General features: G+C 42.5%; 1 protein-coding gene across 2 annotated transcripts in view; it reads left to right on the top strand.

Annotated features, from left to right (window-relative positions):
- Window positions 1-27,747, top strand: part of MAMDC2 (MAM domain containing 2) — a 161,422-nt gene that overhangs the window by 58,152 nt on the left and 75,523 nt on the right. For both annotated transcript variants that reach the window (XM_012736779.2, XM_076008640.1), the window contains exons 3-5: window positions 14,559-14,830; window positions 16,090-16,174; window positions 17,843-17,980. In XM_012736779.2, coding sequence (XP_012592233.1) covers window positions 14,559-14,830; window positions 16,090-16,174; window positions 17,843-17,980 — 495 coding nt within the window. The remainder of the gene's footprint in view (window positions 1-14,558; window positions 14,831-16,089; window positions 16,175-17,842; window positions 17,981-27,747) is intronic.

Genomic DNA, 27,747 nt, shown 5'->3' with positions numbered 1-27,747 from the left:
GAAAAAGCAGTATCTAAACAGGACTACCATGTACAGTTGTATGGGTCGTGCACTGCACAGTTGTACAGGATGGCTCTGTTAAGCTAAGACTTTAATGATGTATAGAGTGAGCTAAGAAAGAAGCAAGAGGTAATGGAGTAGAATGTATGAGGGAAGGGAGATGAAGGAGTATCCCAGGTAAAAGAATAGCATGTGGGAAGACTTGAAGCAACAAAGAGTCTGGCACTTTAGCTTAGAGAAACTAAAAGAAATTCTGTGGCTGCCAGGTAGACTGCAAAAAGGGTGTGGTTATATATGACAGTCAAAACACCAGGGCCATATTAACTGAGGACAGTGGGGGTTCCATCAGGTGTTTTAGGCTAGGAAGTGATGTCATGAGGTTGGCATAACAGAAATGACACTTTTTGCTACAGTGTGGAGATCAGATTACAGTAGAGCAAGACTGAAGCAGAAAGACACATCAGGACGCTATTATAACAATCCAGAAAAAAAGCTCGTGTTCTAAACTGGATCCAGGGAAGGAACTTGGTGGGATGGAGGACTTTGAGAGAAAATTTTAAAATTAAATCATCAAGATTGATAGAATTTTGGAAAAAGAGGGAATTAGAGGAATCAATGAAGATGCTGAGATTTCTTGATTTGTCTTTGGATAGTTGGGGATTCCATTCACTCAGATTTGGAACACAAAGGAAGAACAGGACTTGGGAGAACAAGAAGGAGCTTAAGTGTTTAGGGCATGTCCAAGTGGAGATGCCCAGCAGAAAGATATATGGGTCCAGAACTGAATAAAGGATCAGGCCAGGGAGAGAGACTTGAGAATCACCTCTGTATAAATGAAGTTAGAAGGCATAGAGATAGTGAGTTGCTCAGGTAATTTGGACCCCTATAGCAGACAAACTCTAAACAATAATGGTTTAAATTAGGATTTCTTTTTTTCTTGCATAATGGAAAGTACAGAGGCATGAAGTTCAGACTGGTTAGAAGACTGTACAATGTGATCAGGAATCCTGCTCCTTCTATTTTTCCACCCTGCCTACAGCAATGACTTCCATCTTCAGGGTTGCCTGCTAGGATGACCAGCTGGGTCAGTTTGCCCAGGACTACGGAGGTTCCCAGGAAATGGAACTTTAGATTTTAAACCAAAATTACCAGGATAGTTAGGATGGGTTAGTCACCCTGTCACTCCTGGTTTTAAGATGGCCACTGTACCTCCAGCCCGTTGCATGCACACTTCAGGGGAGAAGAAGGTGGGGAAGAGAGGACAAAAGGGACCTACCAGCTGAGTCAACTCCCATCCTTGAGCTTTCTTGAAAGCCCCATCCAACGACTTTCTGCATCTATAACTTGGTCACTGGCTATCCCAGACACAAAGCCGGCACAGCAATGTGGCTAAGTACATTGGCAGTCCTGATCAAACTGGGGTTCTGTAGTGAGGAAGCAGGAGAGAATAGATATCAGGGAGGCAGTCATCAGTTACTGCCATGGGGAGGAAGCCTTATCAGAATAGAAACTAGACCCAGACCCAGCAAAATACAAACACTTAAGGGACAAACAGAGGTAGCGGATACCACGGAGAAGACTGAGGAGTAGCAGGTGGAAGGTAGGAGCAAAACATCAGAGGAGACCTCAAGAAATCCAGAGGAGAAGAACGTTTCAAGATCAAGAAGTTAATGCTGCTCCCATGTGCCTTTATAAAGCCACCTCCAAGGGGAAAAGTGCCACAAGCTTCCTGTGGATATTCCCCCCATTCCCAAAAAGCCAAATACTCCAGATGTGGGGGAAGTTGGTGAGTCACCTAGGAAGGAAGACGCTGGATATGATCTGCCCCACCAGGCCAGACGTTGCCAACTGATAGAGACACTCTATCCAGTGCGTCTGCACTGGGCTTCGCCCTTTCCTTCAATTTCAGTCCTAAGTGGCACTTGAGATAAAACTTTCCGTGCCACTATTGGACATCAAAGTTCCTTCCAGCTTTAACACATTAAAGTTCTCCAGATGTTCTGCAGTTGTAGGCAAAGCTCTGGCTCCATTTGTAAGAGGAGCAAATTCTTATTTATAAATGAATTTAGAAAGGAAGACAGTTTTCCTTTTTCATTTTGGAGATAAGCATTGTATTATAATGACAGATGAGGAATGAGTTTCCTGAGCCAATTGACATTGACCAGGAACACCAGGAACACTGAAAAGTCCATTTCCAGGTCAGGAGGGAGAGCTTACCCTGCCCACCGCCCTGTGTTAGGATAGCACGGAAGCTCGTACGCAGTAATTTTAGACTGCTCTTTTTTAAATGCCGGCTTTCCTCTTTCCTTATACAAAGCTATATTTGAAATGTTCCCCAGTGGGAGAGCCTCTTTGCTGTACTTGGGAAGGTTTCATTCTGGGTGGGATTTCTTACCACTTGGGACCAAAATAGCATGGAAATGGCCAGTCGGTCTTTCTCAATTACAGATCATTTTGCCCATCCCACTTCAGAAGCAGGACCTGCCTGTAAAATTACACTGCAAACCAACCATCCTCAATACAGTGACTTCTGTTCTCTCAAGGTATTATGTTAGAGAAATTTAAAAAAAAAAAAAAGTAAAAAAAAAAATACATTGACTTCTGGCAAGATTTAGATGAAGCTTATACCTCTTCAATCTCATTTATCTTCTCATCCTTGGAAACTAGCCAAAATCCAGGGGTTTCATGCACTTTCATTGAATGAGAATGAGAAGTTTCTTGAATCGGTGTCATTATTAGGGGCCTCATATGGCAAGGAGAAGGGAGAAGAGAAGCCATTTCCATCAAAAACATTACTGAAAAGAAATGGGCTTTGCAAAACTCCATAGAGAGACTCTTTCTAATCCAGCAGGAAGGTTGGAAGCCTGCTGGCCTTGTTTATGTTGGATGGTACGAAGCACCCTGTTGCCTGGCAGCTAGGGGTCCTAATCCTTTGTGGAAATTACCCATTAGATGTGTACATAGTGCCTTCTGTTCGCTGCAAGTTAGTAAATACTTATTAAGACGCGGGCTGAAGCCCTGGATCATGCTCTGTGCATTAGCTGGTAACTAGGGGTCTCTGCACTTCCAGCGTTGCCCCTCTGTGGAGTGGTAGTGTACCCCTTTATCTCTGGGTTTTCCCACTCCCCACCCGTCAGCTGGCTTTACAGGGGATATTTGCTGGGGTCCTCCAAGCCCAACACTGCGGGGTCTCTCTGACAACAGTCACTATCCAAAGTGCAGGTGCAAATATCTTATTTTGTATCCATAGATTCTAAGTTGCATCATTGATTTGTTAACATGCTTTTGGGGGGTTGGGAGGTGCACTACTATAGATCAAGTGTAATGCTCTAACTTTAGAAAACTTGACATGTTTAAAAACTTCTAGATTTGAGGCAATGTGGTGAAAAAGTTAATCTGGTGGTTGTGTTGTCAGTAGGGATAGTATTTGTGGAGAAGCCAGAGTGAGCTTCTATATAGATCCATTCATCCCTTCAGCATTCCAGTATATGGAAAAGGAAGAAAAGTTTGTTTTTCTGCTAGAGGAAGATAATATTATGAAAATATAAATTAATAAAGAAGACAGACAAGGAAATATTTGGAGGCAGTCTGGTGCAGGGGAAAACGCATGGACTTAGTGCCAGACTTTGGTATACTAGCTGTGACCTTAAACTGACTAATTTTTGTGAATTTCTGTTTCCTTATTGGTAAAGTGGCAATTCCTACCTCATGGGATCACTGGACAGGATTAAAAGAGAACAAATGTCAAGAATCTAGTGCCCAGAGCACAACAAAAGTTAGTTTCCTTTGATCTCTGCTTCTTAACAGATGATTTGGGCAAAAGTCTTGAAAGCTATATTCACTTTCATTTGATTAAAATTATGATTTGTATAGTCAGTGATTTATTGAATAAATAACACAAGATAATGGTAAAATTGGAAACTTCAAACAGAAGGTAAGAGTAATTTATGCAAGTCATAGATAGTTATGCTTTTTCTTAGATATTTTCAGTTCAGAACATTTTCTGCCAAAGTAATCAGGAGATTTACAAATAATTATGAACTTGATTGATTGAGAAAAAAATCAAATATTAACAATTCCAAAGATTTAAGAGGTTTTTTTTTTTACATTTGAGGTATGCTGTTTCATTTATCTTCTAATAACAAATCAACTGTTTTTGAGAACTCCATGCCTGTTGCATATTCTATACATATTAAGAAATTTGACTTTTTAATTTTTTAAAGTCTTTGATGTGCAAAGAAAGCAAGACTCCTTCAAAATGTAAGCTGATGGCTTATATATAATTGAGAATGCAGTTCCACAGAGGTATCCTCTCTCTCCGATAGGAATCTGGTTCTTTGCAGTTGGGAAATGGGATGGGACAGACTGGAAGAGGCTGGGTCCTAGCAAAAGATATGCCCATGGCAGTAGAGCAGACTCTAGGGAGAATGGATCCAGCCGCAGATGGCTGGAAGATCTACACAGTAGGCAGAAGTTTGTGTCAGAGGGTAAGGTAAGAGACAGCAGGTAGCACAATAGCAGTTGGTATCAGAGAGGTCCAATATGATGTGACCAGGTGGGCTAACCATCAGAAGAGCATGCTGATTGTATAACTTGAAATAGAAGAGCTAACATGTATTAAGAGCTTGGTACTGTACTAAGTGCCTTACTTCCATTATCTTATTTAATCTTCTTTAAAACACTACAGAGGGCCAGGAGAGGTGACTCATGCCTATCATCTAACACTTTGGGAGGCTGAGATGGGAGGATCACTTTAAGCCAGGAGTTTGAGACCAGGCTGGGCAACACACTGAAACCACATTTCCACAAAAAAGTGTTTTAAAAATTAGCTGGGTGTGGTGGCGCACACCTATAGCCCAGCTACTAGGGAGGCTAAGTAAGGCAGGAGGATTGCTCAGGCCCAGGAGTTGGAGGCTGCAGTGAGCTATGATCATACCACTGCATTCCAGCTTTGGCAACAGAGGGAGACCTGGTCTCTAAAGAAAAAAAAAATGCTGCAAAGTCGATATTTTAGCATCCCCATTTTACCAATGAAGAAAGTGAATTTCAGGTAGTATAATTAAGTTGCCCAAAGTGACATCTTTTCTAAATGCTGTGGCCAGGATTTGAACCCACGTTGGGCTGATGTGATAACCGCACTGGACCACTCCACAGCGCTGGCTTTCACAGGCAGGACCTGACCCAGGGAGGCGACAGTAAGACATTCAGAAAACTAGGTGAAAAGATCCTAGCCTGGGTTCAGGGATTGAACTTCGGCCCTGAAAAGGAAGCTGCCAAAAAGAAGGAGTGTCCTTGTCTGAGATACGCAAGGAGCTAAGAGCTGGACGAAAGAGAAACATAGGCATTGCTGTCAGACCTGGGTCACAAGATTTCAGCCAGAATCATACCAGGAGTAAACATGCTGGGTTCCACTTTAGACTATGATTAATCCTGGGGAAGAGCCAGGGAGGCTCAGCTGAGAGCAGGGGAACTGCTGAGAGTGGGCAGCCAGGAGGGGCCTGGCGCTAAAAAGGACAAAGTTGCAGATGTCAACAGCAAAAGGCCAGTTAAGGTGAAATGCATGAAGACTGTTCTCATATCAGCATTGAAAATGTGCTGCGGATCTGTTACTTGAATGAATATCTGCTCTGATCCATACTGGAAAAAAAGTAAGAAAATATAAATTCCTCACTATCTCTGGAACAACTAAAAGACTCCTTCCCCAATAATGAAAACAGATATAATTAACAATTAACATTACTGTTTACAAAGCATTTTTCTATACAGTCATGCACCCTGTAAGAAGGTTTTGGTCAACAATGGACCACATATAGGACAGTGGTCCTATAAGATTATAAGGAAGCTAAAAAATTCCAATAGCTTAATAAGGTCTTGATGATCCTGACCCTGTGTAGGTCTACGCTAATATGTTTGTGTCTTCATTTTTAACAAAAAAGTTCAAAAAGTAAAAAAAAAAAAATTAAACATTTTAAAAATAGAATAATGCTCATATACTAAGGGTATAAAGAAAGAAAATATTTTTATACAATGCTGTATAATGAGTTTGTGTTTTAAGCTAAGTGTTATTACCAAAGAGTCAAAAAGTTCTGAAAAATTTAAAGGTGTATAAAGTAAAAATGTTACAGTAAGCTAAGGTTAATTTATTATTGAAAAGAAAAATATTTTTTATGAATTTAGTGTACCCTAAGTGTACAGTGTTCATAAAGCCTATGATAGTGTACAGCAATGTCCTAGGCCCTAGACATTCACTCTCCACTCACTCACTGACTCACACGGAGCAACTTCCAGTCCTGCAGGCTCCATTCATGGTAAGTACCCTACACAGGTGTACCATTTTTAATCTTTCATACTTCTTTATTATACCTTTTATGTTTAGATACAAAAACACAATTTGTGTTCCAATTGCCTACAAGATTCAGTACAGTACCATGTCATGCAAGTTTGTGGCCTGGGAACAACAGGCTATACCATATAGCTTAGGTGTGTAGTAGGCTGTACCATCTAGGTTTGTGTAAGTACACTCTACCTCTATGATGTTCACACAGTAAGGAAACCGCCTACTGACCCATTTCTCAGAACGTATCCTTGTTGTAAAGCAACCCGTGACTGTACATCATTTCATCAAATTCTCATAGCAGCCCTATAGATATGAAGTCGTATCTCACTTGAGTCTTACATTTTAAAGTCAGCACGAAAGATGAAAATTGTATACTATCAAAATTGCTTTTGAAATTTCCTTAAATTACTCACAGACTATAGTGTACATGATTTTCAACATATTATAGCATTTTTATGTATAACACAGCCAATTTTCCTTTCTGTGTGGGAATATATACTTTGTTTGAACATTAATGAAATAGATTCCATTCAGTGGATACTCATGTGAAAAATTTATTTCATGTGTGTATGTCTGTATAGCAGTGGCTGGGGTGTTTTTAGTTGGTTTGTTTCTCTCTGAGAACATTGAGTGATTTTCTAAATATTGAATGTATAAGTCGTGGGACCCCACTCTTTTCATTATTTCCATTTTGCAAATAAAAAAACTGATGATGAAGTTAGTATATGCATGATAAGAGTTTTAAACTTAGGTTATACTTTGCGAACTTGAGTGGGGTCCACTGTACCACCCAGTCATCCCAGCATGACCATCACACCTGAACGACAGTGCATTCGCTGTTAGCCAATAGGATTCCATGGATGCCGGTAGTCTTCTGTGATTGGTGCTCTGGGGTGCCCTGGTATTTATCCCATCATGCTATGCCTTGGCTATCAGAAATCATCAATACATTGTGATGTATTGTGCAGATGTGCCCAGCAAGAGAGCATGCTCTCAAGACTCAGTTCTTTATGACTTGCCTTCTCTGAAACAGAAAAGCATTTTCTGTTGTTGTTTTCTGGTGCCTGCATGTGACGAGGAGACGGTCAGCCCCTGGGGCATGTGGGCATGTGGAGTCTGTTCTTTTTGGCAAGATGGTTTAATGATTGTTTTTGATTGCTGGCTTACTTTTTTAAAGAATCTGTTTGGAAGTTTATGGCCCTTTCCTGACCCCTTATAAAGACTTTATTATTTACAATAAATGGCTCATAAATCAGTTTGAATTGCCCAAGCAGCAGTATTTGAAGGGGACCCTTCCCTCTCCTCCTGATATCATGCCTTCAACACTGTGCTTAGTAAATCTCCCCCAGATCCTTGGCCTGAAGATCACAATCCCCACGTGATTTCTGCCTTTCTTTGCTTTTTTTCTTATTTGTTTGTGTTTATTTTAATATCTCTGAAGCATTGTTTTTTATTGTTATTGGTTAAAAAAGATAGGGAGAGAGAGTTTGTCAGCAGGGATGGTGAAGTAAGAACCTCTAAAGATACTTTCTCCATAAAACAAATGAGAAGACTAGAAAATGATAATTATCAACTTTTTAAGAACCCTGGAAATTAACCAAACATTTGCAACATTCAGGAGCTTGTATTAATGTTTAAGAAAAACAACTGAATACTGGTAAGAATAGCTTTGTGGTGTTTTAACCTATCTTATTCTTGTCCTGCTCTTTTAAATTCATCTGGAAATAGAAGGGACCCAAAATAGTCAAAACAATCTTGAAAAAGAAGAATGAGATCGGAGGGCTCATACTTCCCAATTTCAAAACTTACTAGGAAGCTACACTAGGCAAGACTGTATGGTACTGGTGTAAGGATAAACATAGGTCAACGGAATAGAATTGAGAGTCTAGAAATAAACCCTGCATCTATACTCAATTTATTGTCCACAACAGTGACAAGAAAACTCAATGCATAAAAATTAATTTGAAATAGATCAAAGACCTAAATGTAAGAGCTAAAACTAAAAAGCTCTTAGAGAAAAACATAGTTATAAATCATTATGACCTTAAATTAGAGCATGGTTTCTTAGCTATGATATCAAAAACATGTAAAAAAAGAAGAAAAAACAGAAAATTGGACTTCATCAAAATTTAAAAATTTTACACTTCTGAGGACACCATACAGAAAGTGAAAAGACAAACCACAAGAATGGGAGAAAAAATATTTACAAATCATATAGCTGATAAGATCTAGTATCCAGAATACATAAAGCCTCTTACAACTCAACAATAAAAAGACAAATAACCCAATTTTTTAAATGGATGAGAAATTTGAATAGATATGTTTCAAAGGGGATGTACAAGCGGCTAGTAAGCACATGAAAGATACTCTACATCATTAGTTATTAGAGAAATACAAAACCAAAAGCATTATTAAATACCATTTTATGTCTACTAGGAAGGCTATAATAAAAAATAGGGACAATAACAAGTGTTGGTGAGGATGTGGAGAAATTGGAACTCATACATTGCTGATAGAAATCTAAATGGTGCAGCACTTTGGAAAACAGTTTGGCAGTTCCCCAGAAAGTTAAACATAGACTTACCATGTGATCTGACAATTCCACTCCTAGGCATACACTTAAGATGATTGAAACTTAAGTCTACATAAAAACTTGCATACAAATGCTCATAGCAACATTATTTATAATAGCCAAAAAATGTAAACAACCCCAGTGTCCATCAACTGATGAATGAAGAAATAAAATGTAGTATATCCATAAAATGAAATATTATTCAGCTTCAAAAGGAATGAAGTACTGACACATGCTACAACATAGATGAGCCTTGAAAACATTAGCTAAGTGAAAGAAGTCAACCAGAAAGGGACACATATTATATAATTCCATTTATATAAATATCCACAATAGGCAAGTCCATATAGACAGATAGTAGATTAGTGATTTCCAGAGGTTGAGGGAGGGAAGAATGAGGAATGACTGCTAATGGATATGAGGTTTCCTTTGGAGTTCAAGAGGAACTCTCAAAACTATACAGTCATGGAAATTAAACAACTTGCTGCTGCTGAATGGTGTTTGGGTCAACTATGAAATTAAGATGGAAATTTTTAAATTTTCAAAATGAATAATAATAACACAAGCTATTATATCAAAATCTCGGGGATATAGCAAGGTGCTCAGAAGGAAGTTTATAACACTAAACACCTACATGAAGACAAATGATCACAAATTAACAATCTAACGTCACACCTCAAGGAACAAGAAAAATGAGAACAAAGCAAACCCAAACTTAGCAGAAGACTAGAAATGTCAAAGATCAGAGCATAACTAAATGAAATTGAGACAAAAAAAAAATTACAAAGGATCAATGAAACAAAGGGTTGGTTTTTTGAGGAGATAAAATTGGTAGACCACTACTTAGATCAACCAAAAAGAGAAGAGGGAGGATTCAAATAATCTCAATCAGAAATGAAAAAGGAGATATTACAACTGATACCACAGAGTACAAAAAATCATCTGAGACTACTTTTAAAATCCCTATGCATGCACGCTAGAAAATCTAGAGAAAATGGATAAATTCCTGGAAACATACAATCTCTCACGCTTGAATCAGGAAGAAATAGAAATACTGAATAAACCAATAATGACTAGCAACATTAAATCAGTAATAAAAAATCTCCAAGCTAAAAAAAGCCCAGGACCAAATGGATTCACATCTGAATTCTACCAGATTGACAAAAAACTGGTACCAATCCTATTGAAACTATTCCAAAAGATCAAGAAGGAGGTACTCTTCCCTAACTCATTCTATAAAGCCAGTATCATCCTGATACCAAAGACAGGAGAAGACACAACAAAAAACCCTACAGACCTATATTCTTGATGAACACAGATGGAAAAATCTTCAACAAACCAGATCCGAGTACATCAAAAAGATAAGTCACCACAATCAAGTGGGTTTCAACTCAAGGATATAAGGATGGTTCAACAGAGTAAATAGACTATGGGAGAAAATATTCACAAGCTATACATCCAACAGGGGCTAATATGAGCAAATCAGCAGATAATAATCCCATTAGAAAGTGGACCGACAACATGAACATTTTTCAAAAGAAGAGAAACAAATGACCAACAAACATATGAAAAATGGTCAACATCACCAGTCATCAGGGAAATGTATATTAAAACCACAATGAGATACCACCTTACCCCTGTCAGAATGGCCATTAACAAAAAGCCAAAAAACAATAGATACTGGTATCATAGAAGCAGTGAAGAGGGAATGTAATACATTGTTGCTGGGAATGTAAATTAGGACAACCTCTATGGAAAAAATATAGAGATTTCTCAAAGAACTAAAAGTATTTTTACCATTCGATTCAATAATCTCACTACTGGGGATCTACCTAAAGGAAAAGAAGTCATTTTATAAAAAATACACCTGCACTCATATGTTTACCACAACACAATTCACAATTACAAATATAAGGAACCAAGTGCCTATCAACTGATGAATAGATAAAGAAAATGTGATGTGTGTGCATGTGTGTGTGTGTGCACACATGCACACACACCATGGAATACTACTTAGTCATGGAAAAGAATGAAATAATGTCTTTTACAGCAATTTAAATGGAACTGGAGGCCATTAGCCTAAGTGAAGTAACCCAGGAAGAACAGAAAACCAAATATTTCATGTTCTCAATTATAAGTGGAAGCTAAGCAGTGGTATGCATGGTCATACAGAATGACATTATAGACATTGGAGACTCACAAGGGGAAGGGTGGAAGGGGGGTGCAGGATGAAAAATTACCTATTGAGCACAACATAACACTATTCAGGTGATGTTACACTAAAGCCTACTTCTCCACTATACAATTCATCCATGTAACAAAAGAACCATTTGTATTCCACAAATCTATTAAAATTTTAAAAAAAGAAAATTTTCTGGGATTAGATAGTGGTGATGGTGTACAACTTTATGAATATGCAAAAAACCACTGAATTGTATTAAAAGGGTGGATTTTATGGTATGTGAATTATGTCCAAGGTTAACTTCCAAATGACAATCACATTAGGATGAAATAAATGAAATATTCCACGCACAAAACTTCATTAACTCACTCAGTGGTAAGATGACTCCTTTTAATAAAGTAAGAGGAAACAACTCACAAATTTGTTTTAGAATAGCAATTTTATTAGTGACAGGGCAAGGAAAGTCACCATCCTTGATATCAGTATCTTCATCATTCTGTATTTATTTTCTTAAACTTCTTTGAAATATACCATATTCCCTATAGTTCAATTTAGCTATAATATGACCACAAAATATACTCTTATACTGAAGCTACAAGCAAGGAGAATAAATAGTTTCCACTTAAGTGCCAACTCAGATTGACTGGCAGTGGCTACATGCAACACTGTGTTTAGAAGGATTCTGAAGCTATACTCAGGCTAGGCATGAAAAACGTAGTGATTAATTTAGAAAATGTATCTTGAACTTGGCAGTGGTAGTGGAGGTGGGCAGTGATTGGGCTAATTATTGGATCTAGGAAAATGCATTATTCTTCTAAGTGGATGCAAAATCAGCTGGGTAGATAAATCTTTGGATGAACTGAAATGCAGCTAATAGGCACATTCACATGCATAACCTAAAAACGAATTCGAGGTCTGTAATTTAAATGCAAAATACCAATATTTTGAAATAGCTGACATTTATGGCTGAGATGTCAACATCACTCAATAAATAGCACCAACTTTCATCATACAGTATAATATGAAAGTATTTTAAGTAATACATTTTATATAGTGCATGCTCTCAAAGGTTCTTGACAAGAGAACATTAGCATATGCTTATAGTAAAATCTGATCTAGTGAGGCAGAATGTCAAGAGAGGTATTTTTTATGGCATTCACTAAAAAGTCAAAATAATCACTAGCATATGGACGCTGTGAGCCTGCTCCTACACACATTTACTTCGGTTTGAATTAAGTAGAACTGTCTCCTGCCGCATTTCCATGCTCCAGGAGCTGCTCTTTCTTTGGTAGACGAGAAGTGCCTAGAGAATGAGCCCTGTTTCTCTGTCATACGTTACAATGATCAAAGCACGGCCCACACCAGCGGCGTCAGCGTCACCTGGAATTTCCCAGGCATGCAGTTGAACTTCCCAGGCATGTGATCGGTTAGAAACGTGGTGTCACCCCAGGACCTACTGGGTCGGACACTCTAGGGATGAGCCCGGCGATCTGAACAAGCCCTACAGATGACTCTGGGCTCAGGTTTAAGAGCACTGTTTTGGGTTGTTCCCTTCAAGAATGGGAAAAGAAAGAGGGAGGGGAAGAACGGGGGAAACTGAGGAAGTGCCTGGGGAGAACTGGATCTCCTTGCGTGGCAGCTAAGTTGGCATTTGGTGTGAATGGTGATAGGTCGCAGTGCAGACTTTCTTTGTGTCTTTCATCTTTTATTCCCCATGTCCCAGCTCTCTACTCACTCAGAAAAGGTTTGCAGTGCTCACGAGATCTCCCCCAATCTTATCTTCACCCCACCCCACTACCAGCCTGCTTACAGTCCCTTAGCAAAAAGTAAGGAAAGGAGGATGGCACTAATGCATTTCCTCGTGTCACAGTGAAGTAGCACTTGTATTCAGAGTGGGTTGGTGAGCAGGCCCCGACTTCGGACTGTAAAATCCAACAGTTCCCTGGGCTGGGAACGTGTGTGCAGCACTTAGAACAGTGCCGGGGCCTGGGTAGCGAGTGCTGGCTGGACGCAGGAGGTAGTGGTGGTGGTGGCAATTGCCGCGAGGGCCAGATTTCTCCGCAAGGGTCCCTGAGTTGGCACCGAGAAGCGGTTGCTATTTGTACCCAGCGGCAGTTGCTATGTGAAGAAGATTGCCAGCTAGAGATAGATCTCAGTCTTGAAACCCGTCAGCCAGCAAGCGTGGCTCCCTGGAGACAATGTCCTAACTGCGTTCCAAATGCGAGGATGGTCATCGGCTGAGCTGCAGCTGGCCTGTCGCTACTGGCCACGGAGATAAGGATCCGGGCTGGGATGGGAATTTAGGACAACAAGTGTGGGAGGAGGGGCTGAAGAACATTGAGCAAAACAAAGAGGCGTTTGAGGGCCTTTCTAGTAACAGATTAGCTTTGGGGAGCCCAGCGTGCAAGCGGTGGGGTGGGCAGCCCCAGGCTGGAAGATAGCAGGTTAGATGCTGGCCATGAACGTGGGGACGACTGAGCAAGCATTAGAGTCTGCAGGCCAGAAAGGCCCAGGGGTCTCCCACAGACCTGTAGGTGTCCAGATCACTGATAGGACAGCAGGTGGCCAGAGCTAGGTCTAGAAGGCTCCAGTGAGGGCTCTTAGCTTCAGTGCTTCCCTTTTCTTTATAGATATGTTGTTGCACATCCTGGTGCAGCCGACAGAGCACCACTTGTCAATATTGGGAGGATATAGGGGGAGGGGAAGGAAGAGGAGGAGAAAGGGAGGAGGGGATGGAGGAGAAGGAAATGATAATTGTCAGCCCCAGAGTGTCCACGGCCTTCCCTGCCCTATGCTACGTGTTTTGCACATGTTTTTTCTCATTTAGTTATCAGAACTATGAAATCTGGTCATAGAAGAGTCTACGGAAGGGAGTCTTATACTTAAAAAAAAAAAAAAAAAAGCTTACAATGAACTTTGTCTGCCCAGCCCCCAAGATCCAATCTACTGTACACATCTGCCTACTATAGTGATGCAAGTTCAAGGTGGGCTGAATCATTAGCTACGAGGGAGCTATGAAAGGAGTGTGAGCGCGCTGAGTGATGCTCACTTCGGGCGTGGGTGTTGCCTGCTCATGCTGACCCTCTGGATTCTGATGACAAGTTCACTCGCCAAGGGCCAAGGAGGTGAAGGCAGTGTGCTCTGTGGCCGCAGACACTGGGCCCCAGCGTCAGGAGTTAAAGGGAGTGACGGGGACTATGGCAAAGGGTAGACCAAATGCCTCCCTCTGCAGAGGCAGCTCTGCTCAGCTCCAGCCTCTTGTTGGCATGTGGGAAAGTGGCCTTGGTGTGGCCAGACTTTGTAATTTTTTCACAAGAGGCCCGATACCCGGTGTTCAGGCTTCAGTGGGCTGACAAAATGCCTCTGATGTTTCTATCTGCCCACAGATTTACTGGACCCCGGTTGTGTATTTTTCCAAGTTGCAAACAAAAGGTTGACCCCTTGCCTGTGCTCCTTTCTCTTTGCAGGCCACTATGTTTACGTGGACACCTCCTTCGCCAAGCAAGGGGAGAAAGCCGTTCTGCTGAGTTCTGACTTACAGGCGGAGGAGTGGAGCTGTCTCCGCTTGGTCTACCAGATAACCACGTCTTCGGGGTCTCCAGCGGATCCCAGCCGGCTGAACCTCTACATGAGATTTGAAGACGAAAGCTTTGATCGCTTGCTTTGGTCAGCTAAGGAACCTTCGGACAGCTGGCTCATAGCCAGCTTGGATCTGCAAAACAGTTCCAAGAAATTCAAGGTAGATGGGAGCTTAGGAACAACACACAGGGCTTGTTATGTGTGCTTTATGCTGCTATTCTAAGATGTTATGAAAATTTCTGATGCTGAGGTTAGTTATCTCCGGCATTAGAATGCACTGTTTCATAGGAGATGTGGCATAGAAGAATATTAGTAATGTAAATTAACATTTTGTTTATTCCTTCAAAGAGCTTCTTCCCAGATTTCTTTCCCATCTATTTAAATGCGACTTTGATAAGAATCCTAATGGGGCTTAAATCAATCTCTTCAATGGAAATAGATTTTCTGTGGTTTTTAGGGAGTATTCTCATTTCCTATAATTTTGTTTCATCCTTCTGAATTGTGTATGGTGTATGCTTATATTATCTTGTTAATGGTTTCTTCGCTACAAATTTTGGACAAAACATTAACTATAATAAAAGGAAAAATGAAAATACTTTGAAAGAGGAAAGGCACTTTAAGGACATGTTCTGTTTCCTTTTCAAAGAGGGAAGCTGTTCCTTGAGAAGTGCAGCAAAAGAGAAGGTGGAGGATGTAAGGTGACGTTGAGTGTGGGTTGGAGGAAGGAAGTTAGCAGCATGGGACCTGGACACACTTGGCCATGAAGGATGATGTGTATTGAGACCATGTCATTGAGGACACAGTAGAGCCTTTGTGAACACATTCTCCATCCCTAATCCACTTTTCAGTTTCCTATCCCATCCCTCTCCTCCTTTGTGAAGTTTTGAAATATTTTACTCTCCTAGACCCTCTGTCTGCTTGGAGTTCCTCCCGGTCTGGTTGAGGGATGGTGCATCGGGGTCTGAGTTTCCTCTTGTGCTACATCCTCCCAACAGTTATCACACCCTAAGTCTGCTAGCATACTTGTAAAATATAGGGCTAAAACCACACAGACAAAAGCTATTGCTTCCAGAAACAGGACCACGGTGCTACCACAAGCACTGGAGAAGGTGGTGGTTGAGATAGCAATAGAAGAGAAGACTGCTGACTCAGCCTCTTTTGGACATCTGGCTCACCTCAGAGTGCTGAGAATATATGTATGTGTTTATGTACACACACACACATGCACTTGTGCATACACAAGCACATTCTTTTAGTAAAGTCCACAGTGACACTGGTATCCAATAGCAATTAACTGAAAACAACAATCCTGTTTTGCCTTGAATTGCTCAACAGCTCCTGACAAATGGCTGAAATTCTGAACCAAGGAACCATGATGCTTTGAATTCTAACTCTTTGTCTTCCCCTTGTGTTGTGCAGATTTTAATAGAAGGTGTACTAGGACAGGGAAACACAGATAGCATCGCCCTCTTTGAAATCAAGATGACAACTGGCTATTGTATTGGTAAGTGGATTTCATTTTCATTGACTCAGACTGTGAGTCTTTGTCTAAAATCTGCTGTTGCCAGAGAGAATCGAATCAATCCTAAAGATCAAGTATTGTATAGAAGACGCTGTGTCATGCATAGTAGTTGAAATCTCTTGCTATGTTCACTTAAAAGCTGGATACTGTTAGTCTTTAGAGTAGAAAGGCTCATTATAGTTTGCCTGGACTGGGTCAGATTAATGAAAGAAAAGTAGATGCAGCAACTGTAACCTCAGAGTTGCCACCTTAACTTCAACATGTTCTAATAAAAATAATTTCCGGGTTGCTGTAAATTCAGCTTTTTGTAGCATTTGTCAGAAAAGCAGGTGCTGTATTATCTCCTTCCCCCCATTTCTCTCTTGGCACACCCTTGCTGATGTAGAAACACATGGATAATTCTACCAGTGAGGATCCTGGCAGGGAGATAGGCACAGAGGGTATATTCAGCCTGAGTAATTTGAGGAAACCTCATCCTCATTAAAGTGTGAGTATAAAGGAAACCAGCAAGGGACAGTGCTGTGACCCAGGAGTAGTAACAGTGACGATTTATGAGCTGTTACCCTCTTTAGGTCTGAAAGACAAGGGAAGAGGAGGAGGAGGAACCTGGGAACAGTAGCTGTCTGGTGAGGGCTGCTTGACAAGGTTCGCCAACCCAGGGCAACCTGGCTGGGAGAGGGCTGGGGGAATAAACCCCTGAACTCACTTTCCTTCTTCCCTCCATTGGCCAAATCCAACAGGAAGCTGGAAGGCAGGGGAGCCCGTTACCGTCCAGATAGGTCAACCTCTGGAGGCCAGAGGAAGTGGAGGACAAGGTCAATCTGGAGGGGACAGTGGGGGATGACCAGTACAATCCTGCTTCACGATTTAATTGCTTGATTATTGGGGACAATGGAAGCACCAGCTTGTGAGTTTCTTGTTCCCACTAAGAGAGTTTGTTGATGGGGAATGACTTGCCCGTGCAAACATGACAATGACACTAAAGGAGATCTTTATCTTCACTCACTTCTCCACTCAGTAGCTGCAGAAGGGACCCAGAGCCTAGGAAATACTTGCCCTACTTATTTGGACTAAGTTCTTGTTTATAAGAAAAGCAGGGGATTTTAGCATCGAGAAAACATGCCCCTCAGCTCTAGGTGTCTTGTTCATCATAAGGAGAGAAGGGGATGGATGACTGGGCCACCAGGTTCAAGAAAGTGTGGTGGACAAAACTCCTGGTGCTAAGAGCATAACCCTGCTCAGTGCTTTGAAAAAGAGATGACTGATAGAAATGGCCGGCTTGTTCCAAGCACCAGGCACGTGCTTGGCGCTGTGCTGGGAGCTGTCCACACTTACAACAGCCCTAGGCAGTGGGAACATTGTCCCCATTTCACACATGATGAAACAGGGGCTAAGAGAAGTGCTGAGTCATGCTGCAAGCCACATGGCTAGTAAGTGGACTTCGATTCAAAAGGCCGATGATGAATTGGAATCTGGATTCATTACGGGACCTGTCTCTTTTCTTGGCCAATATTGTCCAGGGTCAAAGGTTCCAGTGGGCCAAGGCAGAGAGAAACATCTGAATATCTGAGAGCAAACTTTGCAGTGAGTATGGGGTGCCTAGGTGTGACTGCATGTCCGTGAAGAGTGTTTCTATTTCTCTTCTGCCAGAATGTGACTTTGAAGAAAATCATCTCTGTGGCTACGTGAACCGCTGGAACCCCAACGTGAACTGGTTTGTAGGAGGAGGAAACATTCGGAACTCCCACGCCATTCTCCCACAGGATCACACCTTCAGGAATGAACTGGGTGAGCTAGAGGCAAATGGGGGCCTTTTCCCAGGAGAAATCTTTCTGCCTTCTCCTCCCACCCTGCACTGACCTAACTGTGGCTTCTGTCAACAGGGAAGGGAGGAGGGGGAGGGGGAGGAAGAACCAGGAGGCCGGCAGAAGAGCAGGGAAGAATAAACAGCGAGGTAGAGACAAACTGCAGGTGTGAGCCCTGTGACTTAGGAGAAGGCCACCCAGTTAAAAGGTTTTCCTTTACCCGTGACCTGGTCTTGCTATTTTCACATTTCCATATTGTGCCCTACTTTCTTATCTGTTTGTTGTTTAATATTTCTTATTTCTAAAGACAAGGCTGGAATAATCCCAGGTTACTTATTAGTAAATATAGGTGGAAGGGCAGGAATGAGTCCTTAAGGACTTCCCAAGTGGCAGCAAGGTGAACCAGTGCGGATGGTTAACTGAATTTGGTGTGCAACAGGGCCCCCTAGTGGCCAAGTAGGCTGGTTCTCTGCAAGGAAGACGGGGAGGTGAGATTGCGATTTCAGAGAGAAGTGGGCTTGGAGGAGAAAGTCTCCACAGGAGGAAGACAGGGGCAAGAACTCCATCACTTGTGGGTTATCGCTGTGGGCCCGTCACTGGACCCCGGTAGACTTTGTAAAAGCCTAGGTCTCTCTTCACGATGGCAAGACATTCCAGTCCTCAACTCCAAGGTCTTCTCCAAGTAGTGAGAAGCTTCTGGTGGCTGCTTTCCAACAAGAATAGGAATTTGGGTTCTGCTGTAAATAGTAACATTTTCTCTTTTGCTCCTTTTCCATGTGGACACTGGTGTGATCTACTCAGGCTTAATAAATTGCCAATGCTGACAGCGTATCCCATGCTGGAAGATATGACGACTTTTTGTCCTTCTTTACTTTTTTCCTCATTCACTGTAATTTCTCTTCATCTGAATATTTTTAAGCATCTCTGCAATTTTTTTTCAAAAGTGCCCATCCTGCAGATTATCTTGGCTCTGGGCAGTCTTCATCCTGACTTTGCTGTTCTCTTTGCTTCTACTGTCTCGCCCTTTATGCCCAGAGTCTCAGATTGATCTTCCTGAAGGGGTCAGGCCTGCAGTATAAGCAGGTGGCATGTGGGCTGGTGAGGACTGTGGCAAACCAGACAGCAGAGACCTTGTGCAAAGACCACTCGACCGCAGTGAATGGCTGCCATGTGAGAAGGCAAGCCCAGGTTGCCCCATCTTTTGATGTTTGATGTTTTGAGATAATCAGGAAGGCGTGTGTTTATGTGAAATCAGAGTGTTTAAGTGAAGTTATCCAAATTTTTAAAAGTTGGTGAATATTTTCTAAAATCAATGCACGGGCTAACAAAACATATCTGCAGGTCAGACCAAGCTGACAAACTTCTATTTTGCAGCTTTCATTTTACAGGTTCTCTTCCCACCACCACGCCCCCCCCCAACATGTCCAGGCTTTTTAAAACAAAATGCTCACAAGCGACTACATATAAAAAGATTGGCATCTCTTTTTATTTATTTATTTATTTATTTATTTATTTATTTATTTATTTATTGAGACAGAGTCTCGCTTTGTTGTCCAGGCTAGAGTGAGTGCCATGGCGTCAGCCTAGCTCACAGCAACCTCAAACTCCTGGGCTCAAGCAATCCTCCTGCCTCAGCCTCCCGAGTAGCCGGGACTACAGGCATGCGCCGCCATGCCCGGCTAATTTTTTCTATATATATATTAGTTGGCCAATTAATTTCTATTTATAGTAGAAGATGGGGTCTTGCTCTTGCTCGCTCTTGCTGGTTTTGAACTCTTGACCTGGAGCAATCTGCCCGCCTCGGCCTCCCAGAGTACAAGGATTACAGGCATGAGCCACCGCGCCGGGCTGAGATTGGCATCTCATGGAGCTTGCCTGTTTAAGACAAACCCAACTTTGGATCTAGCACTTACATTCATTTGATCCTGTATTAAGTATGACGGGCGAAATGGCAAGTCCCCTATGGCCTCTTCCCAGCTTCAAGGAACACACATTCAAGAAAAGGAAAGAGATTTCTATCACAAATAGATGTAACAAAAGGTAGTGTGTGTCAAATGCCGTAAGAGTGGTCCCCCTTCTCCACACACACACACAAAAGAGCTGTTCATTCAGAGACAAAAGAGATCACTTGCTGCTCCTAGAAGACATGACAAAAGAAGTAACCTGCATTGAAGCCTGGGTATGATTTTGACAGAGTCAAGAGAAGGCCAGTGCACTGACACAGGGGTGGCAAAGTGAGGGGCAAGTGAGGGAGAGAGGTGGCTGAGAAAGCAGTGTCAGGGCAAATTCTAAAAGGCCTTGAATGCCAGGAAAGAGATTTTACTTTCATTTTATTGACAATGGGAAGCCATTGCAGGTGTTTAAACAGTGGAGAGATATCATCACAGCAAAGCATTTGGATGAACATCATGATGATTATCTCAGCAGAGGGAGGACAAAGAGGTAGAGCAAGAGTACAAAAGAATGCCCCAGAAACCGTTTCTTCAGATACATCTAGAGTCACTTACATGCGATGCTGAGATCAGAAAAAGGAAAAACATTTTTACATATTTCCACTTTTAAATGTAAGGTTTAGCAACTTTGACAATGACAAAAGATTGGCATTTCTCTTTCTGTATCTCATATTATGACCCTAAAGACGCACTGCCCATCTCCACTTGTGGCCATTGCGGGAACCACACTACAAATGAGTGTTCTGTGTAGAGTGAATAACAACCAGCCAACGCAGGGTAGTCCATGAATCTGCATGAGTATTGTAAAAGACAACTGGGTTAACCCAAAACAGTGAAATGTCACCACCTCTTGAGACCTTTGCTTAAATGAGTAAAGCAATTAACAATCTCTTGGGGGGTTTAGAAAAGAAAATCCAGGTGACTTTTCCTTCATGCATGAAAATAGGCTGGTTTTGAGACTGTTTTCTATAGTATCTTAAGAATCTAATGCAAGGAATGGAAAGGATCGTGAAAGGCTGATACCTTAAAATCGCAATATTGCTCCATGTCATCCTCACAGTTACACGGAGATGCAAGTTCAACTATGGAGAAGTGTTAGAGAACTTGTCCCAGATCACTTACAACTTAGTCCCAAAGTCGAATCCTCTGGGTAGCCAATGTCATGATTTAGTGATTACTTATTCAATGCATCATTTTTTGTCCTCAATGATGGCAAGTGTCAGCTGGTGGGGAGACACACATTTCTTGGGAGAGGCAGCAGAACTATGGACTAGTATCAAATCATCTATTTGACTCTGTTACCTGCGCACAATCCATCCTTTAAAGAGTGTAATACCCCTAGCCCTTCCTCACACTCACCTGTAACCATAGAACATTCTCACCATATCTGTGTCAATGAAGGATAGAGGAAGAGCATGAAGCCAGGAGTTGGAATGCTTGTGCGCCTGGCCAGTTACCAGGGGACTGTATCGCCTTGAGCAAACCCTTAACCTATCAAGATTTCCACTGGTCTGTTTGCAAATGAGGAATTTCAATTTGATGATCTCTAAGATGCCTTTGAATTCTAGTAGTTTACCCTTCTCTTTTTGCCTAATGCTATATTATCAGGGTCTCCAGATTAGTCACCCATCGAGATCTATTTCAAAAATAATGAGTCCTCCTGAGTACTTAGGCAAAAGCACAATGCATTTGATATTAGGAAGAAAAAAAATAAAGAAAGACTAACAGGATGAAGAGGGGAGCCAAAGAGGACTGGCTTTTCTAATGTCTTGATCAGAGGGCCGAGAGCTAAGCATAGCAGTGTGGTCATTCCTGAGGAGTGCTAAGGCTTGCTGGGAGGGTGCTGTCACCCCTGCCATAGGCACTTGCCTCTCTCCTCCTCTCCCACTCCTTCTGCCCCTCCCATCTTCCTCTCTCCATTTTCCCATCCTTTCCCTTCTTCCTTGGCTATTCTTAAACACCTCCCAAAGGCAGGCAGCTTGCCCACTGGCTTTGCTTGGTCCCCTGATGTCAATACTGAGAGCTAAAGAAGAAGCTGACCCTGGGGCTGAAGGGGAGAAGTCTAAGGAGAACTTCCACCTGCTTCCAGCAATGCACAGATTTATATAGTCAGTCCGGCCAGAGCCTAAACACTGAATGAGGTTTCTTCATTTAGCATTCACTCATTCATTCATTTATTTATTTAACAAATACATAATAAGCACTTTTTATATATCAGACATTCCTGTACCCTGGTGATATAAAAACAGGCACTGACCTCAAAAGATTACAGGAACCAACTTTTTCCAAAATGCTGTCCCCTAGAATACCAATTTTTGAGTATATTAATCTTTATATGGGGGCAGAAGAGCAATACGTAGTCACATATACTGGGGAAACCTTGGGTTAAAGAAAGCTAAACATATTTATTTCAGAACTTCTCATGTCCTTTAATACTGTTCTGTGTTAATATATTACAGCATTTCTCAAATAATCTGAATACCAAAATGCTACATAAATGTGCACAGTGGTGCATGACTAATAGTGGTATGAAGTAAATGATACGGGACTATAGAAAAATGAAAGATTAACCTCCGTTTTGGGGTAAGGGAAGACTTTCTAGAGGAAGTGATAGCAAAACTGGTATTTGGCAAGATGAATAAAGGAAATATAAATGCTACTTGTGCAAAAGTGCAGAGGTGTGAGAGTGAATGGTTTATTTCATGCTTGGAACATATCTGAGAATGCCAGGGTGTGTGCTGGTGGTAGAGGGGCCCTGGATCCCAGAATACGTTCCTGCTTATGGTTTGCAGGATGCCTGCATGTCTGCACTCCACTCACCTCTCCAACTCTTTTCTGCTATTTCACTCCAACTTCCCTCCAACTTTTGGACTGATGTTTTGCCCATTCGTTAGCCAACAGCCTTCTCATCCCTACTCAACACACACATACACACATGCATGCACACATAACACCCACATGCACACTCCCCATGCCTGGATTCCTATGTCAGTCTTTCCCATATATAGGATGGGGCTACAAAAGGTGAGTTCAAAGATTCTAAAATATCTTATTTGAAAAGCTCTGCCCCTAAGACTCAAAGATTTGAACGGGATCACTCTTGAATGACAACAACAAAAAACTTCAATGCTCTAAAAATGAAAGAGTTGCCTCTCTTATTACATTTGCCTTCTACTGGGTATATTGATCTTCCCTGAGCTCTATCAATTTGGGTGGCAAAGTAAAGATGAAATGGTTCAGACGCCTGCCTGCAGCAGCGGATTTTACTCTCTATGAACTCGCCTCCTATTTATTCGTATACTGGACACAGCTATTGCATTTGCTTATGGGTAAAAACTGGAGAAACAGCAGGGGGAGGGGGAGCCATGTGCCTTCTCAGGAATTTCAGAACTGCAGGGAAGGTTAAGGAAAGTCTTCCCAGGTAGGCGCTCGGCTTTGTGTTGTAGAAAAGAGAACAGCAAATGTAATAATCTGAAAAATAAAATGTGAATATGAGTTTTCCTTCATTTGCTTGTATGGTTGTTTTTTTTTTTTTTTAGCAATTTGCCCCAAACATTGAGTCAAGATTTTCAATGAGCACCATGTCCCCAAATTCTCATCTAATGGCTGCAATAATGCAGTAAGAATTGTGGTGGGACATCTTTGGAATACTGGGGGGAGGAGGGATGTGATTTTATCCTGTTTTTTCTAACTCAATTCTGATTCATCACATATGGGTTTCTTTCCCTGTTTATATTTTATAAAGTGAAACAAAGTCTTTCAGGAGCTAACCTACTGACAACTCCGATCATTACTGTTTTCTACCTACCTTAGCAAAAAGAAGATAATTGCTGGAAAAATAATGAGGGAAATTCATCTCTTTGCTGAGATTTTAAAAATCAAGCCTGTTTATGGTGCCACTCTGGAAGGAGCTGGACCAGGTTTCAAAACCTAAAATCAGGTCAGAATGATTTTATTCCATCAAAGACCATGAGATGGATGGATCCATCTCCATAACTCATGGCACTCTTCTCATTTCAGTCTGGAATGAGCCAAAGTGTCACCTTGACAGCACCTATTCATTCGTTCTCTGCATCCATCCATTTGGTGCATGGCATGAGCACTCAGCAGGGAAGCGTCTTTGTCGATTTTCTTGCCGTTGCTTTTGTGCAAGCTCTGCTGGGTCTCTTTTCCCTGTCCCTGGTTGACTTCCATAGCTTCCCATTTACTTTCAGGTATGAACAAACAGCCCTATTTTCCATTATTAAGTCCAGTCAGGTCACAGCTCCAATGCGTCATCACATTCAGAGCTTCCCGCAGACGAGGCCACAGAGCCACAGTAGAGAGGAAGGTTCGTGCTTTCATATTTCTTCACTTTTCTCTCCCCTCCTCTTCTCCCACTCACTGTGCTCCTTCTGGCTCCTTCAGGGTCGGGAGGCACGATGCAGGATGGAGCAGAAAGGAGAAGGCCAGGGACAAAAAGTTTTACTTGCCCACTGCTGCTTAATCTAGAGTTGATGTCCTTCATGCACAGGTGGCCACATTCTGGCCATTTCTCTCATGGCCAATGGGGAATCCCACTTCACTGTTCCCAGGCAGGGATGACGCAGTCTCTGGCTGACCATCTGTGAATCCCCTTAACTCTTGTAAGTAATGGTTCACCCTGCCAGTCCCTTCCTATTAGAAATACAGCGCTGGCAGGCAGCCCACTTGAGAAGAGTCCTTCCAAGGTAGCCCAGATGCCTTCTGAGTTGCCCACTTAGGTTAAGGAAAAACTCAATGTCTTTGCCCATCGAACTCGAAGTGCAGTTCACGGGCAACAAAATCCTTCCCCTCCACTCTGCCCCCACAGGTCCCTACGGTTGGCTTCTTGCCTTTAGATGTGTACAACAGTGGCCGGCACCAGTCTCTGCACCCCACAAACTCAAGTTACCACAGGTCAAGTTCTCTCGAGAACTTTGGCCACCCTCATCTCAATGCCCAAGGAAACTCCAGAGCCCAGGAATTTCTGTGCATGTGGGAGGGGAAGAGGTTAGACGTCAGTTTCCTTCCTCCATGAGTGGTTCTCTTAAGCCTCCTGTTTTGGATCAAGGGTAAAGGAACGGAGGCAACCCCCCTCCAATCTCTCTGATCCATCTCTAACCTTCTCATATACACAGGCTATAGGGGACAGAGGGACTGAAACTGGTAGAGCTAACTCAGTTGCCAGGTGCTGCCACTTAGCATGTTGATGGTCTAGCACCACTCTTCAGAAAATAGAGTTTCTTGTCCCATGCTGTCTGGAGCTTTGAGGTCTTAGCAGAGACTACAAGAATTCCCACTTAACTTTTATTTATGTTTACATCATGCTTGAAAGCTGCTGAGAAAGACTAGAGTCTGACTCTGTTACAGTAAGAGCCACCCAAACCCCTAGAACTAAAGGCTCATGATGGTAACTGTTGGATTCACGGCGTAGGAAGCAGGCCTGTTAACTTGCTGTCGCTGGGTGCTGTCTCCTCACCATGGCAGCAGACCAGTGGGTATTTCCATGTGGCATATGTTTCTTTAGACCAAATTGTCTGCCTTACCGGGGAGACAGCTTGTCCAGACGAGCAGCAACACTGAGACAGACAATGCGGCTGGAGTACAAATGTGGCCAGCAGGGCCGAGTCCCAGCTGAGTCAGAGGATGCCTTTGGCATCATGGCCAAGCCAGGGGCAATCTTTGGGGAATGCTGGTTAGCCAGACTAGGTTTGAAAATAAACATTCAGGAACTGCCTTCAAAGTTCTTCCTCTAATCCATGGTAAAATGGCTGACTCTCAGGGGCTGCTGGTTGCACATAGAAAGTTTAGCTAATGCAGAGGGCTGCAGCAAGAAAGGAAGGAGAATCCTCTTCAGAAGCAAGTGTGCCTGTATCGTCGCAGCAGGCATTATTATCCCAGAAGGGGCCTGAGTGTTGGCCAGCGTTACTGAGAATTGCGATCTTTCACCTGCATTCAAAATCGGTTTTTTTCCAAGAAAACTCAGGTTCCTTTTGCATGATCCAGACTGAGGCAATAATAGATTGGCTTCCAATCTGTGTATGGCAAAGCAGCATGGATGTCAGAGGAGTGACAATAAGCTCCTCAATGCTTAATCTTATGGGGAACCCACCCCTTCTTTCATTTGCAGTTCAAGTTTAATACTTTAAAATCTCTGTGGCCTGCGGGATCCCCGGTGATTTGGCTCATTATAGGATTCTGTCTACCTAAAGTCCATCCATGCCTAGTTTCATCCTACTCAGATCTTAAAGATCTGACAAAAATTGCTGTTCCCAGAGGTTCTGGAAGCTCTAGAACTCTGGGCCACATAGGAAGGTTGGCCTCATTGAACTAGACAGGAAAATTCTCACAATACCAGAAACTGGACACCATTGCCCAAGAACTCCAGGCTACCTTCTTCATTCTCCTTGGAAATGTACATAAAATGGCACCTGCACCCACCCAACTGTTGGCTCCTCCTCCTCAGAGGAGATTGTCCCCAGGGACACACTCAGCCTGGGTTGGTTGTCATTCCTCCAGCCTGGCCTCCTGGGGCAGACACCTGAATGACGATTTCTGAGTCATTCCTACCCCTTCAACTGCGATGATAAACTTATGATGAGCTACCTTTTGTTTCCCAGTGAGAAAGTTAATGTCAGTGAATATATCCATCTTTGGCAACAAATGCATGATGGAAGGAAAAGGGGGGAGTGAGAGTGTGGTCTGGTCTGGTGGGCCTGTGGGAGACCTAGTGTCAGCAGTCTTGGTCTGATTCCCAGCTGCCTCTCTGACTCACTTTGGGCAGGTCACATTATGTTTGTTGGTTGCTTTTCAGATCAGAAATGTGATTGTGGTTTACTTGGCCTAGCATCTTGGGCATGAGTCGTTAATGAGGTGCTTTGACTGCAAATGTGTGAATTAAAATATTGTCCACACAGCAGGTGAGTAAGCATCCTTCAAAGAAGACTCCCAGATGTCTGTCATCTGCAAGGAAGATGAGTTTAGAAGGAAGCTGGCTGTGGAAGCAGACACTACACTGGGATCAGTTGGGAGAGAGGTTTATTGAGTGGGAGAGGGGGAGAGGGAATGGCTGGGAAGGACTAAGGAGAAAGCAGCCAGAGAAGCTGGGGACAGGGCCGACAAGCTCATTGAACACAGTAGGACAGTGGGGAGCCACAACATGGTTACGGATCCAAGAGAATGTTTCAATTTTATTTATTTTAAAGTCAGAAGAAAAAAATGAGTATAATAAATATAATAATAACAAATCCAGCCTACATTATATTCATCTTTATTCCAATGGAGTCATAAACTAAAATCTGTAATGTTTTACGTGGAGGAAAGGACCACTGCAGCCAGAGTGCCAAGGGCCCACAAACATATCAAATGGCCCTGGCTGAGGGTGGGGGGGAAAACCTTCAGCGCAGGGTGCAAACCTGACCCCTGAGCTAGAGCAGAGGCTGGGCTGAAGGGAGCTGCCAAAGGGCCCCAAGTCAGGCAGAATGGCCCTGCTCTAGGGCCTCTCTCGTGCCTGGTCACTGTCTGGGAGCAGCTCAGACTGGCGTGGCCTCGGTGCAAACCCTCCTGTGGATCCAAAGGCGAGGCAGCTAGAGACTGTCAGTCGATGATGATCCCTGCAGCAGGTTCTCTTGAGGGGCATCTCAGTGGTTCACCTCCATGGCCCATCCCACGATGAGGTGTTGAGGAAATAAAGTATTATCCACACATTACAATATGGAGAATTGTAGCTCGCCTCTACTCAGTTCCCTTTGCAGCATATCTTGCAAGAAGGTTCTATTTCATTGGTAAGACATGTTAC

Source organism: Microcebus murinus, chromosome 12 (assembly GCF_040939455.1).
Source record: "Microcebus murinus isolate Inina chromosome 12, M.murinus_Inina_mat1.0, whole genome shotgun sequence".
Taxonomy (NCBI): domain Eukaryota; kingdom Metazoa; phylum Chordata; class Mammalia; order Primates; family Cheirogaleidae; genus Microcebus; species Microcebus murinus.
Note: the sequence above shows the minus strand (reverse complement) of the source record. Positions and strands in the feature narration are given on the sequence as shown.